This window comes from Gasterosteus aculeatus, chromosome 20 (genome assembly GCF_964276395.1).
Source record: "Gasterosteus aculeatus chromosome 20, fGasAcu3.hap1.1, whole genome shotgun sequence".
In the NCBI taxonomy this organism is placed as follows: Eukaryota; Metazoa; Chordata; class Actinopteri; order Perciformes; family Gasterosteidae; genus Gasterosteus; species Gasterosteus aculeatus.
In genome coordinates, this window is record NC_135707.1 from 12,182,885 (window position 1) to 12,200,540 (window position 17,656).

Consider the following 17,656-nt stretch of genomic DNA (forward strand, 5'->3'; position numbering starts at 1 on the left):
AACTTGAGCTCAGCTGCGTGTACTAGTGCGTTCCTTTGTTAACAATCTACCCCCTGAAACCACTTAAGATGGTCTGAATATATCAGAATAAATCAGAGGTGTCAAGTAACGAAATACAAATACTTCGTTACTGTACTTAAGTAGAAATTTGGGGTATCTATACTTTACTGGAGTATTTCTTTTTCAGACGACTTTTTACTTCTACTCCTTACATTTTAAAAACAGCCTCGTTACTTCCGGCTTGTCGCAGTTCAAAAACACAAAGACAAAAAAAAACATCTAGATAAACGGCGCTATGCGGACAGTGAATGTGATTGTGGTTGGATGAGAAATATAAACATTTAGCATCCAGACACCCGATTGGGTTTCTCCGCGATGCGCCGGTGTTCTGTCGATTTTTGCTGCTTTGTCGAGAATTGATACCGCCATAAATCGATGGCTCTGTCTATCGATTCATGCTACCCTATCAAAAATGCTACTTTATGGTTTTCTACCTCTGTACATCAGATAAAGGCATAAAGTCATGTGTCTAATTATAAAAAGTTCAGGGGTAGCAGATTTTGATAGCACAATAACACCCTATCAAATATTGCTCCCGCTACTCATTACAGGATAATACAACAGAGTAGACGGAGGCAAGGATACACAGTCCATGCAATTATTTAATATTTAATTTCAAGAGAACGGTCATTGTACAATCTACACGCTCAATGTACTTTTTAACTTGGCCAAAAGAGGAAATAATCGGGATTTTGAGGATGTTACTCCGTTAACACGTCGTTCACCGACAGGGTTGCAAAATATTATGGGCGTGTCAAGGAAACTTGGAAAATCGACTCGGCGCATGCGCAATACCACAAAGTAGCAGTTCTCGACAAGTAGCAGAAAATGACAGAACGCCGGCAGATCGGAGCGACACCGGGTGGGAAAAGTGGTCGGTGGAAAGTTGGTATTTATCGACATGGACCCCCCTCCTCTTCCTCTTCCTCTTCCTCACGCAGATTCCATGTAACATTAAATGAGCATCTTGATGACCGTGGGTTTGTCCTAAATGTTTTATTGAGAGTCTGGCACAACACAGCGACTTGCGTATTAAATAGACGTGTGTCTTAATGCGGCTTTGCAAATGAACACACAGGGATTCGTTATTTGCTCATGAAGCCTGAACATACTGGTTATTTGGCCGATGTTTTGATAACCGACCGCTGCCAGTTCAGTGTTTCCCATCATTATTAACAGGGGTGCCCCCCCCTATGACGTAGTAAACCTGGGGAGACACTGCAGTCTACCGAATCAATGCAAACAACGTGTGTGTGACTCGTGTCACTGGAAAATGGGTTGTGGTTTTATCTGTTTAAGTCGGATACATTTGTTGTTGTTGTTGTTGTTTCCATCATCCCAACGGCAGGTCACGTGATCTGCAGGCACCTTCTCATCACATTGTAACGGACTGTGTTGTGTGAGCGAGGTTACGCATTAAGAGTTTGTCCTTAATGGAATTTCTTACATTACTTTTACTTTTATACTTTAAGTAGTTTTTAAACCAGTACTTTTATACTTAAGTAAAAAGCTTGAGTTGGTACTTAAACTTCTACAGGCGTCTATTTAAACCCTAGTATCTGTACTTCTGAGTAATGAATGTGAATACTTTTGACACCTCTGGAATAAATACGGCAGTATGACTTGCTCCAATCACCAAGCTTTTAAATTCTAATGAATATGATCACTGGTTGAAAGATTCCAAATCATTTATATTGCTGAACAAACAAACATGTTGAACCCAGGGGTTGGATTTAAATCTTTGTAACTTCTTTCAAGACAAGATAAATTACATTCCAGGGAAAAATTGGATACAAAACAGATTACATCAGGGAGTTTCCCTTTGCACGCCGGCATTAACATTAAATAAAAACTATCATTATTATAAAACCTGTAAGGTAATGCGTTTAAATAAATCAATGAGGGATAAACAACGTGGGCCTGATTTCAGTTATTACTTTTATTTCATTTTTTCCTCCTCATTTGGACAAGATGGCCGATTGAGCCCAGAAGACAAAATAAAAACCAGTGTTTACTAGTACTAATTCTGTACAATTCACCAGTGATTCACACCAGTATAGCTTACAATATACCAACATGAGCAGATTTACACAACGACAAGATAAAATAGATTGTTTTTTTACATGTTCTTTTAATGCCTATAAAACCCAGATATTTGATAGTTTCATTGCTGTCAAAACCTGGAAATCAAATCTGGATTAAACAGGGTTAAAAGAGTTTGATTTTAGTTTTTTGGTGCTGTGCAAATATGCTCTTCTCCATACCTGTATATCATGCTATACTAGTACAGTCACCAGTACATTTCATATAGCAGTGTGTACTCCATGTGGGGTCACTATTAACACAGACACATGTGATCTGCTGTACTTTCAGTTCAGTGTCTGCAGACAAGCTGCAGTGATGTGGCTCCACCTTTCATCTGTGTGTGTGTGTGTGTCCCTGGGGACTGTTGGTTGGAGAGACATATTTAAAGAGTTACACCTGAAAAAACTGGGATTCTAAGCACAGAGGTTCCAGTTGTGAGGTTTGTTTGTGTCCCCAGTAAATTCACTTTGTGACACAGGTGGCTGAGGGGACAGTTAAAGGCATGACATGTCTTGAATAGGAACAACTGGACGCTATTAAGGACAGTGAGGAGGAAGGAAGGAGGCTGACCCTGTCCTCACGGAAACAGGTCCAGTCATGCTCAGTGACCAGTCTGAGACATGAAGTCCTTCTCTTCCTCTCGGACGAATAGGAAATATCCAGTTACAATAAGTAAATCCTCAAATCCCACCTTTCTTTTTTTGTTTGGCTCATCAAAGTCAATGCTGGAATAGAATATCTGCTTGTTCTAAGTGTTCAGTAAACAGGAGGAAGATTGCGACTGCTGAAACAACACAGAAAAAATAGAGCTAGCCGTTAAACGGGTTAACTAAAACGGAGTACGAGAAGGGAACTTCTTGTCTGCGCTGTGCACCCAGACGGAGCCGGATTCTTCACATTTGGAGTCTTTAAAACTGGCTCAGCGAGGAGTTGAGGAAGACTTTACGAAGGAGAGAATGCGAAAACAAAAGGCGAATGAAAAGTGGGTGAAATAGTAAGTGAAAAGAAAAAAAAAGGCAAGGAAAGCTTCCTTCAGGCTAGACGCTAGACTGTCCTCCAGTCTCAACGCTCGTCTCTCCCTCCGTCTCCTCTCCAATTTCTGAGACGGAGGGGAAAACGGGTCGGGATGGAAAAGGCTTTGCAGTCTTTTCTGTGAATGTCCTTGTTGAAAAAGCTGTTGTTTGATCCGCCCATTCAAAAGAATCCAAGGAGACGCTGAGGTCCAGTTCACATCCGGGAGTCACGACACACACGATACCAAGAAATGTACTGACGATGGCTGCTGGTTGACGTCCGAGTCCATTTCCACAGGGAGGTTTCATACAGATATGTCGCAGTGTGATCAGGCTCTGATGGCGTCGCTTAAGAGTGCTATTCCGATAAGACGAATCCACCCGATGGCGACGGTTCCTTTTCGACTTTCCTAGTCTCATCTTTATATTACAGTCCAAAGATAGAGAAGCTGCCCGGTCCTTGGTTCAGGAAGTGTTTTTGTTCCGTTCTTGTATTACGAAAGTCACAGTGGTGGAGAGACGTACTCGGCTCCAAAAGGACATGACATCTAATAATTCTTCACAGGCTGTTGTCAAAGTATCAGAGTCGTTGTTTTCCTCCTCTGATGTAAAGCATTCAGCTTCAATAACTCTCACATGTGCTGATTCTCCATCACTAACAGTAACCAAAGGGACAATGTCTCCCAAATAAAAGAATTATCTGATTGGTCAGCTCAGCTGACGCTGGACTAGTGTGGGCGGGACTGGGACATCATCTTAAGCCGTGATTGGTCGATGACGTCCAGCAGGTTTTTGGCATCAACTGCAAGCGCGTGAGCCGCCGTCAACATCTGCTTCTTATAGTCCTGCTGGAGACTGGAGCAAAGCACGAAACAAACACAGAAACATCACGTATACGTCTTGGTACTTGTGCTAGATGAGATTTGTATGATTTTAAAATCTCTTTTTAAAAAAGGTGCCACTTTGGTGCCATCAAATGAGACAGAGACCCTTAAAAGGTTCATTAGTATGTTTCCCAAAGAGATTATTTTATTTAGTGTCCTTAAATAATGTGCCCCTGGCTGTACGAATGGCTGTACTAGTAAAATATAAGTTATGAATGTAGGTGTCTATTACATTTAAATGTTTTGCAAAGCAATGTAAGTCAATGAAAACTATTCTTCTTTTTGAAATGCTATTATCTGAATATACCTGGTCATCACATATTGTTGGGCTAACTTCATCTTCCCAATCAGTTCTGCCAAGTCAGAGTTCAGAAGTTTCTGTGCCATCTCAATCTGTTAAAGAAAACCAGAGAGTTCAACATCAGTCCAGTAGGATTAAGTCCCAACGTCAACAGATGCGAGAGTGGATTACAAACCTTTACCAACATTTCAGGAAAACAAAAGAAACATCACATCCACACAACTCAATTGATAAAAAACACAAATAAGTGTCTGATTTTACCTCTCTGTGTGTACTGGCTGGAAGTTGTGGTAGAGTCTCATCCACTGTGGCCAATAGCGTCCTCAAAGCCAGACCCACGTCCTGAAGGATTGGGATTAAAATTATACATGACAAATAGAAAGTTGGTAAGGAAATAATTAACACAATGTTGACAAATATGTGGAGTTAAGTTAGCAGAAATTATTTATTGAAAGAGAAATTTAAATTCAGCCTTCTAAAGTTCTCCAAAATAGAACAGCAATAATCAGTGTAATGCTTTCAAGTTAAGGCCACGGCATGAAGCTCAGGACAGAATAACTGTGCCGTGGTTACCTTGACCATGGGAACGTATTCCTCCGGAGGAGCTGGTTGAATCTTGCTCGACATCTCGATCACAGCTTTGACCAATCCGGTCACGTTCTCGTACACCTTGTCGTTGGAGCGGTCCAGATTGGCGGTGGGAGGCGGGCTTATCTCTTGGGGCTGCAGCTGATGAGAGCAGAAAAAAAAGCAATGAGTGACTTTCGGACTGAATGAGATCCAGGTGACACACAGAGACAATACCGATGAACTATATGAGCATGTGCAAATATGCAAAGCCTGCATGTTACAGAAAAGTACAGTAAACAGAAAAGTACAGTAAACATGCCTTTCTGACCCTCCGCACATGATTTGAGGTATAAAGTAAAAGACAGAATACTACTTTTTGAATGGTTGTGAATTTAAGATTAAGAGGAGAGGCGACCAATTCCCCAAAAACAAACCGGTCAATGAGTAGGTTACAGAGTAAATTAACGAATGAACAAATGGGAAATGGCTATAAATGTCACATGCAGCTCACTATTTCGGCCACTAGATGGCAGTAACACACTGGTAGAAATTGATAAAACTAAAAGTTAATAAACTCAAATTGAGTTTGGATTATCAAGTCAAAAATCAGAGTTGAATCAATCGGTATGAAATATGAAACCTTTTATCACTGAGATGGGGAGAAACCTTTAAATGAGAAAAACGTCACACAAAGTAACAAAGGAGGGATCTTCTCGCTTTGAAAAACTGCTTCATTAGTGCGTTATTAGTCCAAAAGATTTTCTTGTGCGATTAAAGTAAAATGGTGTCCAGTGAGATAGAAGGGAACATAAATACTGTCCGTTTAAGACAACAAACATATGTAGATTTGGATGTTAATACAAATAAATACAAAAAACTGAATAGAATCTACACAGCGTGTTTTTTTAATTTTTATTTCTTGTTGGTATGAAAACATGCAGGATTTAATTTGCTGGACAGAGACATAAAAGAACAACGAATCGAAAGAATCGGTGTGATCAACTAGCAGACAAGACGCACAGTAAACATCCACACAGTGTGCTGCTTACCCTCCAGGGCTAGAGGTCAACAGTAAGGCAGAGAGCAGGAGGAAACGGAGAAGGAGAGAGGGGAAGGGAGCAGCCAAAGGAGAAGAAGATAAGAAAAAAAAAGTATTAAAAGCATCAAAAACATGCCTTATATTTAGTAAACATATTCATGTCTGTGTTTTTCCGTATTATCCATTAGCATGTGTGTGTGCAACTCTTCTTTTTGCGTTTGTGTGTGTCACTGAACAAGTGTGCGTACCTTGACTCCCTCGTTGTAACTGTCACCACTATTTAGACAAGTAAGACTGCCCACTTGGCCCTGGGCGCCCGGTCGAGGGGGCTTCTTCGGGGGAGCTGCATGCTCTGCAGAAAATCAGGTATGAAAATGAAAAGTATTTCTCCTCATGCTTTTACAGTCTCATGCACACTGGTTCTGGGGAAACGCTACTATTACATTCCAGCTCTGCCTGAGTGACCAAAGTACCACAGCAAATGATTTATTATTGATTAATAGAGGTTCATAATAAGAACCATATAAAACTAATTTATTAAATCCATGAGAAAATCCATGATAGTGGGAGACAAAGAGTTTGTGTACAGGTTGAATTAAGAGCCATTAAATAGCTGAAATAAAGCTACGTAATGGTACATGTGTGAACCACATACTGTGGCAGATTAAAAGAAGAGAGACAATAAAGCAATAGCGTCTGTATGTAATGACAGACAGTTCCGGCCTGTCTATTACCTGGTTTTCCAACGGGCTGGTATATGTGCTGGTTTCCTGTCTGCACAAACAAATAAACACAACAACAAAACACCGGGTTAGCAAGTCACACATGTAAAAAGAAACCACGCAGGAAGTTAGAACTTCACAGGCCGAAATCACCGGCTGGATATATTTTTAAAATCCTATTTAATGTTGTTGTCACACGACAGGGCGTTGTGATGTGTTTTGTCAAGGAGCGGTTTTGATTCTCAGAGGTGTGTGTGGTCTAGCAGGGCTTTTAATGATGCTAAAACACAGGGATAAAAAAAACAAACCTGATTAGTATTTAATAGTTTTGTAAGCATTTAATTATGCTACAAAACGCTTTTGTGCCATATAAGTTATACATCTACTTTCTTGTATTATTGCTGAATTGCTGTTGTCCTTTTTTTCTGTGTGAGAAAGCAGAACGGAGGGCTTCGAAGCCATCGCACACACACACACACACACACACACACACACACACACACACACACACACACACACACATACACACACACATACACACACGCCCGCACGCACACACTCTGAAAACCACAAACCACAGCAATTCACTGGGAGGAGGACAAGCAGAGATGAATTACAGAGACAGAAATATCCGGCCCACGGCAACTTCAGACTGCTAAAACAACTTCTCCTGGCATCGGGAACGTAACATAGTACAGATTGTGGAAGAAACGTAATCATAGAAATGCTTTGAGGCAAAACTTAGTGATTCCATTTCCTCTGAAAAGAAAAACATTACGAGAGGAAACAGGCGATGAAGTTACCTTTCAATGCCTCCTGTGTCGAACTATTTTAGAGGGCTTAACTGCGTGTAACCACAACTAGGTGGTGCAAGTGGAAATCGGGCATTGTAAATCCTTTCAGTTACACCCCAGTGCTCAAATAAAAACAAAAAGAATGTTGTTAACTGTTGTATTCAAAAACAAGGGAAAAGCAAAGAAATGATGTCTTCCTTCAGGAACACTGATCATGTTGCAGGATTGCACATCATGTGACTACGGGGATAGCTACAGAACATTTTCCTTTTTAAAAGATCAGATTAGTAGGTACTTGAGTAAACAATAACCATTGGGTCTCATGACTCGACAAATAATCAACAGGCTAAAACATCACCCTGTTAAAGTCACACGCATGCTTTCTGCAGCACCTGCAAGTCGGTGTTCTTCTCGAGATCACTATAAATCCACCACACTTTCCTCATTTGGTACTGTTGACATTGAGTGTGTTATCAATGCACAGACTCGAGCAGAACACGTTTAACTACAAACCACCAGCGTGCAGTCTCACGAGTAAGGCTGGGAAACAATAAAGACGGCTGCTTCTTTCTTCAAACGGCGCTCTATTAATAACTGGCGATGTTATGGGAATCCATTGACCCTCGTTACTGACCCGACCCCTGACAGGTCACTTCCCGTCCCTGGATCAATCCCCTCAGCTCTAATCAAAACAAATACTTGCTGCAGCCAATAGCAGCGAGTCCAACCAAAATGTGGACTTCTGTCAACAATTTTCTTTATCAGACAGCGTCCACTCTTAAAAACACAACCGATTCAGAAGAATTACAAACCTTTTTGATGCGGTGGGTGCGGAAAATGTTTATGATTTTAAATTAAAAAGAGTAGTACGTCTCAAAACGTCTTTTCTTCTAAATGAGTCTATGAACCACGGCTGTTGCTTTGCATTTATGAACAACATCAACGAACAGTGAGACGGTAGCAGATAGAAAACAGCTGCAGAAAGTAACTTACTGGTGGTTGGAGTCCCCCGTCTTCTCTGTCCAGACTCCCTCTGGAACTTCTAGAGTCTGGTTTCTAAACACACAAATACAGATAAAATGTCCATAGTTCAATGATAGTTCATAGTATCTTTACAAGCAGTTGTGAATCGTGGGAGACAAACACCCTTTCACGGCGTGCCATCAGCTCAGGGTAAGTCACATGTTAGGTGCATCATATGGTGCAAACTCAGTCGCCCAAACCAGTGCTTTTACTCATTCGCTTGAGAGTGTTTAGAACAACATGTTCTACGAACAGAGGAATCCCATATGAAGCCATTTTACCCGACAAAAGGCTCTCAGTAATTATTCAATTAATGGCAGTTTGCACGCTGTCCGGGGCAAAAAAGCCACAGACTCTCAAAACTTTAAAGCTTAATCGTAAATACGACAATGATTATATGAATGAGGAAATGAATGCGTGAATCACAGCAGGGGGCTCACATAACATTTTTTAATAATCATTGTACACATCCAGTCTCCCTGCAAAAACACATTGTACTAAGCTGCAGTTTTGACGTTGTTGTCCTACACAAAACACATTTTCTTTCCAATAGAAGCACAACTTTTCATTTTACATTTAACACCCGGTTTACAATTCTGCAACTTCGACGGCCAAATACAAGCTCACACGTACACCAAAACCCTTGAAGCTCTCACACCCTTCCGTGCCTACCAGTTTTCCAAGACAAGACTTGAAGACCAGCATTGCCTTTGAGTTCATCAAAGTCCTCTGATGAATCCAAGTGGTTTGAGGTGTTTAGTCTGCGTCGCTATCTGGTCCTGATCTGGTTGTTTCTCTCCGTCTGTCTGTCCACTAGTCTGTGCCGGCAGTTTCATCAAGACAGGAATTCTGATTCCGATCCAGCTTCCTGCCTCCAGCATACTTATATCTGACTCTGACGCATGGAGAGAGGGAACGGGAGGAGGAGGAGGAGGAGGGATGGAGCACGCTGCCAATGAGCCGTCAGTGTGTGAGCAGGTTTAGCCTACCCCCCCCCCCCCCCCCCCCTCTGAAGTGACAATGTTAAAAGAAAAGCCAGCCTCTATCAACCACACACACGCACAAACGCACGCGCGCACACATGTTTTCAGTGATCTTGTGTGTTGGCCGTCAGTGGTAGTGGGTCAAAGACAAACTGTTGACTGGGCTGTCAGATCGTCTAAGCCTATCATTAGCCTGGAATTCACACAGGCCACACCTGCCTACATCTGCTCTGGCTCCGACAGTATAATGCTTAAATTCAAAGACTAAGACCCTGTGCATAAAAGGACTCTGATCATATCCAATCCTGTGAGCAAAGAAAATGAACAAACCTAGATATTTTTAAACAATTGTAACCTCGGAGAACATTAATATTTTAAGTTCCCCATTAGTTTATTATCAAATAATCCCCAGAATTCCATTTTTTAGTTTCACTCATCATTGAAGGTCAGAGCGAGGTCACCATGACAGCCGCCCTTCGAAACCCTGAGGGCTTAATAACTTGCTCTGATGAAATTTAGCAGGCTTGAAATATTAATGCTTTTTACTTGAAACATACTGCAGCTGGGGAGGAATGAGTATTGATAAGATTATTATTCTCTAAAATAACTGCCGTGATATCAAAATCACATCCTTTGCATTTGATTAGTAAGAAACTCTTTGTACACACGTTAAATCTAATGAGTAAAAGTACTTCAGAGCACCCTCCAACAAAAGAACAACAACATGCAACACGAAATAAAAATACATCCACAACATCCACTGATAAGTCAAAGACGACAACAAAGTAAGCTTTGCATCACGGACACCGCTAACACACGGTACCACGCATGAGAGAAGCTGCACGATGCAGGCACTAAGGTGTCTTAAAGTGTAGCTATTTTCTATGTTTTACTTTACTTTACTCTGCAGTAACGTTTTCCTGGTGATGAATATAAAAGGACGAAACTTGCAATTCACTTGTAAAAGATAAGCAATAATCTTGGTTATAATTTCACGGTAGCAACATCAAGCCACTAACAGACAGAAGTCAAATGTACGGTCACGTTGTATCAGCCGTATCTGTGAGTGTGCATTGTGTGTTACCAGAAGCCTCTCCTCCTGCTCCAGCCACCTCTGGTCCTCCTCCATCTGCTGTTGTTGTATCATCAGCTGTTCCTCCATTACCAGGCACTGCTGGCCTACACACTGCTGCATGTCTACTGCCCTGTCCTGAACGCACACACGTAGAAGACACGCACAAGTGCAAGCATGCAACAAAAGACAAGTGTTGCCACAGACGTGCACACCAGCACATGGACGAACGCACAGTCACAGACACACACGCATAAACACACAAAAGGACCATCAGAGACACACACACACACACACACCACTGTTGAGCGTCTTAACTGAGATGATGGACACACACTTGGAGATGGACAATTGCTTTTCACCATATAATAATTATTGTGCAACTTTGCGAGGACTTGAACTTGTTATGCAGGTGTAACTTTTTCACAGTATTGTTTCACGTAGCCTGTAATGCTACTAGTATTATGATAGAGACCCAGAGTGGAGATAGAGGAATAGCTGTGCGTTGTTTTTAAACTGGACCCTTTGGAAGGCTTCTTCTGGCCCTTTTGATTTGATTTTTGAGAGCTAGAGAAGTAACCGGCAGCGTCCAAAACAGCAATCCTGTGTGCATACGTGTGTGTGTGTGTGTGTGCGATTTGTCTCCTACCTCCATCGCAGAGCCCCATAGTGCCATGTCGTGCCCATGTGGATGTGGGAGGTGCTGAGCGTGCGAGTGGACGTGGTGGCGGGGGTGCGTGTGCGCGTGGTGTGTGTCCAGCATCGTAGCCTGTGAGGGGTACAGGGCACTGGGCACCGAGGGGAGGGTGTGAGGGCCGGGGTACCCGGCCATCTGATCCAGGAAAGAAGGACAAAAGGAACTCTTAGCCCGGCTGCCAGTGCTCTTTTGATTACATCTTTCCGCCCAAACCGCCGCCGATTGGAAATAGAAATGCAATTTTATACCAAGAACATCAGCAGCAAAAGAGCAGTCAGAGGAGTTTGTCTGCGTACCTGGTAGTGTCCAGGATGTTGGGGGCTGGGATAAAAACCTTCACTGGAGCGAGGACTGGGATAGCCTGGTCTACTCGGCTACAGACAGACACACAGACAGACAGAAGGAAAGAGGTTTAGTAAAATAACCTTATTGTTCATCCCCCCCGCAAGCGGAACGTGAGAAGAAGGGCCACCGGGTCGTTCAGACAATCAACACACAAACCCCTCGTAGCCGTTTGTGTGGCTGGGTTAGCTGTCACTCAAAACAGGAAACACCCACTGGGCTGCAACTCAAGCAAGCGGTTAGTTGAAGTGACACAAACTACGGTCACAAAGATGAATTATTGAGATCCATGGATTAGGTATATATTATATTTAACACTGCTGGACTAATGGGACCTATGATTAGACGTGATGCAGATGAGTAAATAGATGTCAGGGTTGCACGTTCACCAAAGACCTTCTTTTCAAGCAATTTCTCCATTTCTTTATTTCTAAATTGGAAGAAAAACATGTATGGTTGTCGAAGCATCCGATGAACAAAGTGTGGGGTGAAGTATTTTCAATGTATGGCTAAAGGAAAATAATATAGTAGAGGAGAGTGAGTCTGCAACTCATGTCTATTCTTTTATTTTCCTTTGTTGGGCACAAGTAGCTAAAAACAGAAGTGCTTGGTGAACCCACAACCTTGTTTCTTCTCTTGGTTTTCTGGTGATGGAGCTGTTGGAAGTTAAACAGTTTTCCCTCTTGGAATGACGCGAGACATTTGTCCTCATGATTTTAAGAGCTAATTTCTATAACAACAGTGTTGTAACCTCTACCTTCCACAGTCTCTCATAGTAGCTTTCTCTGGACCACACCTCCGACAGCAAGACCGACACAAAGACACACAGGGAAACAGACAGCAAAGAAAGGGAGGCAAGGAAGGAGAAAAGGAAGAACAGGAGGAAGGGAGGACACAGAAAAGCAGACAAGACAAAGAAACTGAGGACGAGACAAACAGGAGCTTTAAAACCCCTCCAGCAGACAGAGAGGGAAAACGTACAGCATGTTGTGAACATGCTCACACATGGAAGGACACACAGTTTGAATCTGTCCCAACAGATTCACAGCCCTTACGGCAACCAATCCGAGCGGAGGGAGGTTTTTGGGGGCAATGCCCGTTTTAAAAATGGAAAGACACAAGAACGACAGACTGGAAGGGTCAGAGTTACTGAGACAGGATGGTCAAACCGGAGTGGGACAGAACCTGGTTGCTATGGAGACTTTGGGATGAATGACCAGATGAATGCTGCAGGGCCTCGCACAGCGCTCGCCACTTATTGGCAAAACAGCAGAAGCAGTTTACACAAATGTCTCAACGTGCGCCATCTAACGGCAAGGAGAAGAAGCAGCTGTTTATGAACAATTATTATTGATTTTTTTTAAACTATTTGAGCATTTAAGCAGATTATGCCAATAAAAAAAATAAAATGCAACATTTAAGGGCAGTGCATTTTGGACGCACAGCGGCTCTTAAACGCGTTGTGAGACAAGTTCTTCTGTCTGGAAGAATTTTAGGTATGTCGAGTGGCACAGCGTAATTAAAACCGCCGACTCCCACGCAGACTCATCCATCACCAAAAAGGGTCACAGCGCAGTCAAAAAAGAAAGGAATTTATTGTAGCTGCTGTGAAGATTTCACGTCCGATCTAGTTGAGGGCCAAACTATCGGAAAGTTTTGTTTCCGTTATGTTTCCATCATTAATCTCAAGCCGGTGCGAAAAGTATTCTCTTTGACGATTCATGTTTTAATGGGCTTTGCAGCACTGCAAGTCACAATTCTTAGCAGAAGCCTACACGTAGCGGGTGTGTTGATGTTAAAGCTGAGCGGGGGGGCAAAAAGGTTTGTTCTGAAAACAAGAGTCACCGACCAAAACAAGCCTGCAGTGACACTACAGCATTAGGCCGAGGTGATAAAGGGGCAGCTCTGTATGAGGCCTTCAGGTAGCACTTTATTCATGTAGTTACTCTCTCAATCCTGGGCTCCACTTTCTGCTTTTAAAGTATATCATAAATAATTCAATGAGACATTTTGGTAAAGAACACAGACCAACGGTATTATATTGAATTACACTTGAAGCCCTTTGCTCTTGAACGTGGCCGTGTCCCTGGACTTGGGGAGTGGAAAAATGTGCCATATTACATGAACGCATTCATTTTGAACTTTGGTTTCTAGCTTGTGTAAAATAATCAACACGTAACTTGATTTTAAATCCAGCAACGTCTGAATGAGAACAGAGATTTTTTGGGGTTCATTTTGAGAGTATTTATTTTTTGCTTATGATTAATAAACTATATCTAAATTCACGTGTGTTTGATAGGTTTGAATGTTAGACAAGGGATTAGGAATTTTTAGTAAGAATCCTGACCAGGGGATGGGTGCAATAATCAAAGGACACATCAACACAATGCCCGAGTACAGTCAATCTGCAGGTCTGACATAAACAAAGCATGCCAATAACAAACATGCTCATTTATTGTCAATGGTGCTGGCAAGCATTGTATCAAAATCACCACTCTCAGTTAATTATATTAAGATCGGATTGAGTTATTGAATCTTGTGATCAAAAAATGTTTGTCAAACTGTGTAGTATTTCTAATATCAATGTTCGACATTCAAAAGAGTTACAAAGGAGGAAGAAATGTATCCACCACTAGTATATAATCTGGTTTTCTCTGCAGGCCGAGCTGATCTTTTCTGGGTTTTGTAAATCATTGACCGTGGATCTGTATCGAAAGATGTCATAATCCTGCACATTGCAAATGTTTGGATGAAGACAAATAAGTTAGTTAAAAACAGCTCAACAGTACGCCACCTGCCTTCAAAGATCTAGAAATGCATCTTTCAGAGCAAGAGACGGTGAAAGGTGCTTTGCCATTCACGGGGAGGCTTGGCGTTCGACCCGGTGGACGGTGGTGAGCGGAGGACAGAGTGCAGGCGGAGGGGTGCGAGAGGGCGGCTGGAGGGACCAGCGGGGGCCTCCCACAAGGCCGCACAGCGGGGGGTTGGTGCTGCGGGTCAGAGTTGGGTTGTACCGCGGTGCTGGGGTCAGCCCGGCAGCCACTGTGAAAATTGCCCAACAGCAGGCTTTTGGGATTAGAGTTTGACTTGGGCTGGATGTTTTGGAGGGTGTGGGGACACATTTTTGACATGCTGTGAGCCGGAGAGTTATAGTTAGAACTGGACCGGGAAAGGAGTGGGGAGAAGCGGCAGAAGGGCTGGGAGGGAGAGCTGTTTGACTCTGGCTGGGATGAACAGAGCAGGTGGCCTCCAGCGGGGGGATTTGTCTCGTGGGGGCAGCTGCCATTTGACAGGCTCTCTGAACTGCTGAGAGGTGCCGGGTACAAGTTGGTCTGTGACTGTAGGGACAAGCTGGCCTTGGATTGGGACTGGAACTTAGTGCTGTTCTCAGAGAGGGAGCTATTGTGCAAAGGGATCTTTTGAAAAGGAGGCGATTGAGTGTGAGGAGAGGAAATGTGCTGGGGAAGTTGCAGAGCTGATGAGTAGATTGGAGGATTGGGGGGGTGGGAAGAGGTGAAGGGAGACGAAGGATGAGGGTTTCCAAAGCAGAGGGAAAGCTGTGAGGCAAAGCACTGGTTTGGATGGCAATGGTAGTGAGGCGAAGGAGCAGACAGACAATCCAGACTGGAGGTGGGCTGCGGGGAGGGACGACGGCTGGGCTGCAAACAGAAAGACAAAAGGTAGAAGACGGACGTATGGAAATAATAAAGGTAACCTGGGAGACAGAGATATGTAGCAGACAGGTGAGACGGAAGGGTCGAAGCACAGACAGAAATATAATATAACTATGACCATAAAGCCACAGTGCCTCTGAAGCACACTGTTCAGCAAAATGACATTTCCCTCCCTGGAAGACACTACAACTCATTTTGTTGACAAGTAAATAAAACACATATAGTTTAATTAAATAAAATCTGAATAAAAGGAATAGTTCAACTGCTTACTTAAAATAAGTAATATCTCAATTGTGTGAACTACACCATTCCAGACATACGGCATTAGTTTTAACCTAAGAAACAGTTAGCAGATGCTAACAGCAGGGGCACGGGGGCCGGGGAGGGAGGGTGAGGCAGCCAGCAGCTGGGGCAACAAGCTGTGATGTGGAAAAGTGGGGGTGGGAGTTGGGGTGGAGTTTATGGACTTAATAACCATTTAAGAAGTAATGACATATTTGCAAACATGTAAAACGTGTGTAAAATAAATCAGAATGTGGTCAATGGCGCACACAGACCCAGCAACGAATACAAACCGTAACCTCTCCACTGCAGTCATCATCACACTGAGAAGAATAGAGGCTTACATACTGACAAAAATAATACTTCTTTTTTAGACAAAAGCTGGAAAAGGTCACAGGTTCAACCGCCGTACGTTAGCACCTTAACACGGGACTGAGCTTCATGCTGCTGACACGCTTTCTTGAAAAGCCTGGAGTCAAAAGCTCAGCATTTTGTCTTCTTAAACCTTTGTCATTATAAAAAAACCTCCCTGACAAGTGACGCTGCAATATTTCAATATGTCACTAGTGTCAGACTGGTGCAAAAAGATGAAATATTGATTCAAATATGTCCATATTTGAATAATTTCAATGGCTTAACATCAGCAGCTTAGAATCATGTATGATGCAGCAAAGTATACAACACCACATGAAAGCATATCAGACGGGAAGCTGGCGAGCGCGTGGGACTCAGGACGATCAGGGCGTCGGACTGCCAACAGCACAGAGACGGCAGATACTCAAACTCTTTGTTACTACACCGTTTGCACTCGTACAAGACGGGCCGACGGAAACACAAACACACAAGGTGTGGTGGTCTCCTACCTTTGGCGGCGCTTCATCAGACCCTCCAGAGTCCCATGAAACAGTGACCTGTCTCCTCATCTCCATCCTGCTCCTTTCCTTCTGCTGCTGCTTCTCCTCCTCTAAAATAGTGCTGGAAACAAGGAAACAAGTGTTACCATCCATCCATCTGCACACCGCTTATCCTGCACACAGGGTCGCGGGGGGGCTGGAGTCCGTCTCAGCCATGTAACACAAAAAAGATACTGACGCCTTTTTTTTTCCAGGGAAATGTCACCTTATTTAAGTAGATATAGTGGCTTCTGTTACTTTCTCAATAACGCAAATAAACATACGGCATAGAACACTAGACTAGATAAATAGTTCTGTATTAGGACATTGTTTTTAAGGCAAGGTATGAAATTAGCCATAACGGAAAATATATTTTGATATCCTATAACAAATGAAAAACTAAAAATTGTACTTAAAATATGCATAAAATGTTTTTCACTAAGTACTTTAACCTTAAATATATACACACAAACACACACGCACACACACACACACACACACACACACACACGAGAACGTTATAGATCACAGACTGGGAACATTCAATTTTCTCGATACTTAATACATAAAGTGTATAGTGTGCATACACACTATACACTTTTCGCTCACGCACCAGTTGCTCTTATTGTCTGAATGCTTTTGCAGTGAATGACACGCGTCAGCGCTCCTTCGTGCACTGTGGGTATCGCGGTCCGGCTCGTAAATGACTAACGCCTCTGTCTCACCCTCCTCTTCCATGGAATCAAGAGGGCGGACCAAGGCAGAGCTTCCCCTTTTATCTTTATTCACTGTTTTATGATATTGCTCCTCACGTCGTCTCGAAGGACCTCCGTCTCCTCAGCAAGCAAAGCCCACTTTGACCCGTTTTGTAAACTAAGTCCGTTCTGAAGATACACACACACACACACACACACACACACACGCTCCTTGTTATACGACCGCCAGTCAAAGGGTTTCCCCAACAAACTCGGATAATCCCATAAACACACACCCACACGTCGCCGTGATGGTCAGCTGTAATACAAACTCACGACAGACATACAGACCATTCCTCCAAATGTTTGTACACAACATCAAAAACTATAATAAAAAAATATTTTTATTACGTCTTATTGGCCCCTCATTGTGTCTTACTACCTTTACAGATTAGCAACAGACAATAATATTCAGTGAGCAAATCCATGAGCGTAAAAATGAAAACAATTTGAGCCAGTGTGATATG

The 17,656-nt window shown here is 42.8% G+C and overlaps 1 protein-coding gene across 20 annotated transcripts in view; it reads right to left on the minus strand.

Moving 5' to 3' along the window:
* Positions 1-1,979: 1,979 nt before the first annotated feature.
* Positions 1,980-17,656, minus strand: part of LOC120810078 (focal adhesion kinase 1) — a 47,246-nt gene continuing 31,569 nt past the window's right edge. For 13 of the 20 annotated variants that reach the window (XM_078095293.1, XM_078095290.1, XM_078095291.1 and 10 more), the window contains 11 exons: positions 16,405-16,516; positions 11,540-11,617; positions 11,196-11,378; positions 10,559-10,684; positions 8,462-8,524; positions 6,687-6,726; positions 6,201-6,304; positions 4,917-5,072; positions 4,605-4,685; positions 4,350-4,435; positions 1,980-4,013 (listed from right to left, as the gene is read on the minus strand). In XM_078095293.1, the coding sequence (XP_077951419.1) occupies positions 3,887-4,013; positions 4,350-4,435; positions 4,605-4,685; positions 4,917-5,072; positions 6,201-6,304; positions 6,687-6,726; positions 8,462-8,524; positions 10,559-10,684; positions 11,196-11,378; positions 11,540-11,617; positions 16,405-16,516 (1,156 nt within the window). In that variant the 3' untranslated portion in view covers positions 1,980-3,886. Of the gene's footprint in view, positions 4,014-4,349; positions 4,436-4,604; positions 4,686-4,916; positions 5,073-5,962; positions 6,305-6,686; positions 6,727-8,461; positions 8,525-10,558; positions 10,685-11,195; positions 11,379-11,539; positions 11,618-13,804; positions 15,245-16,404; positions 16,517-17,656 lie in introns of those variants that run through there. The other 7 variants (XM_078095296.1, XM_078095295.1, XM_078095289.1 and 4 more) reach the window with 3 other exon arrangements.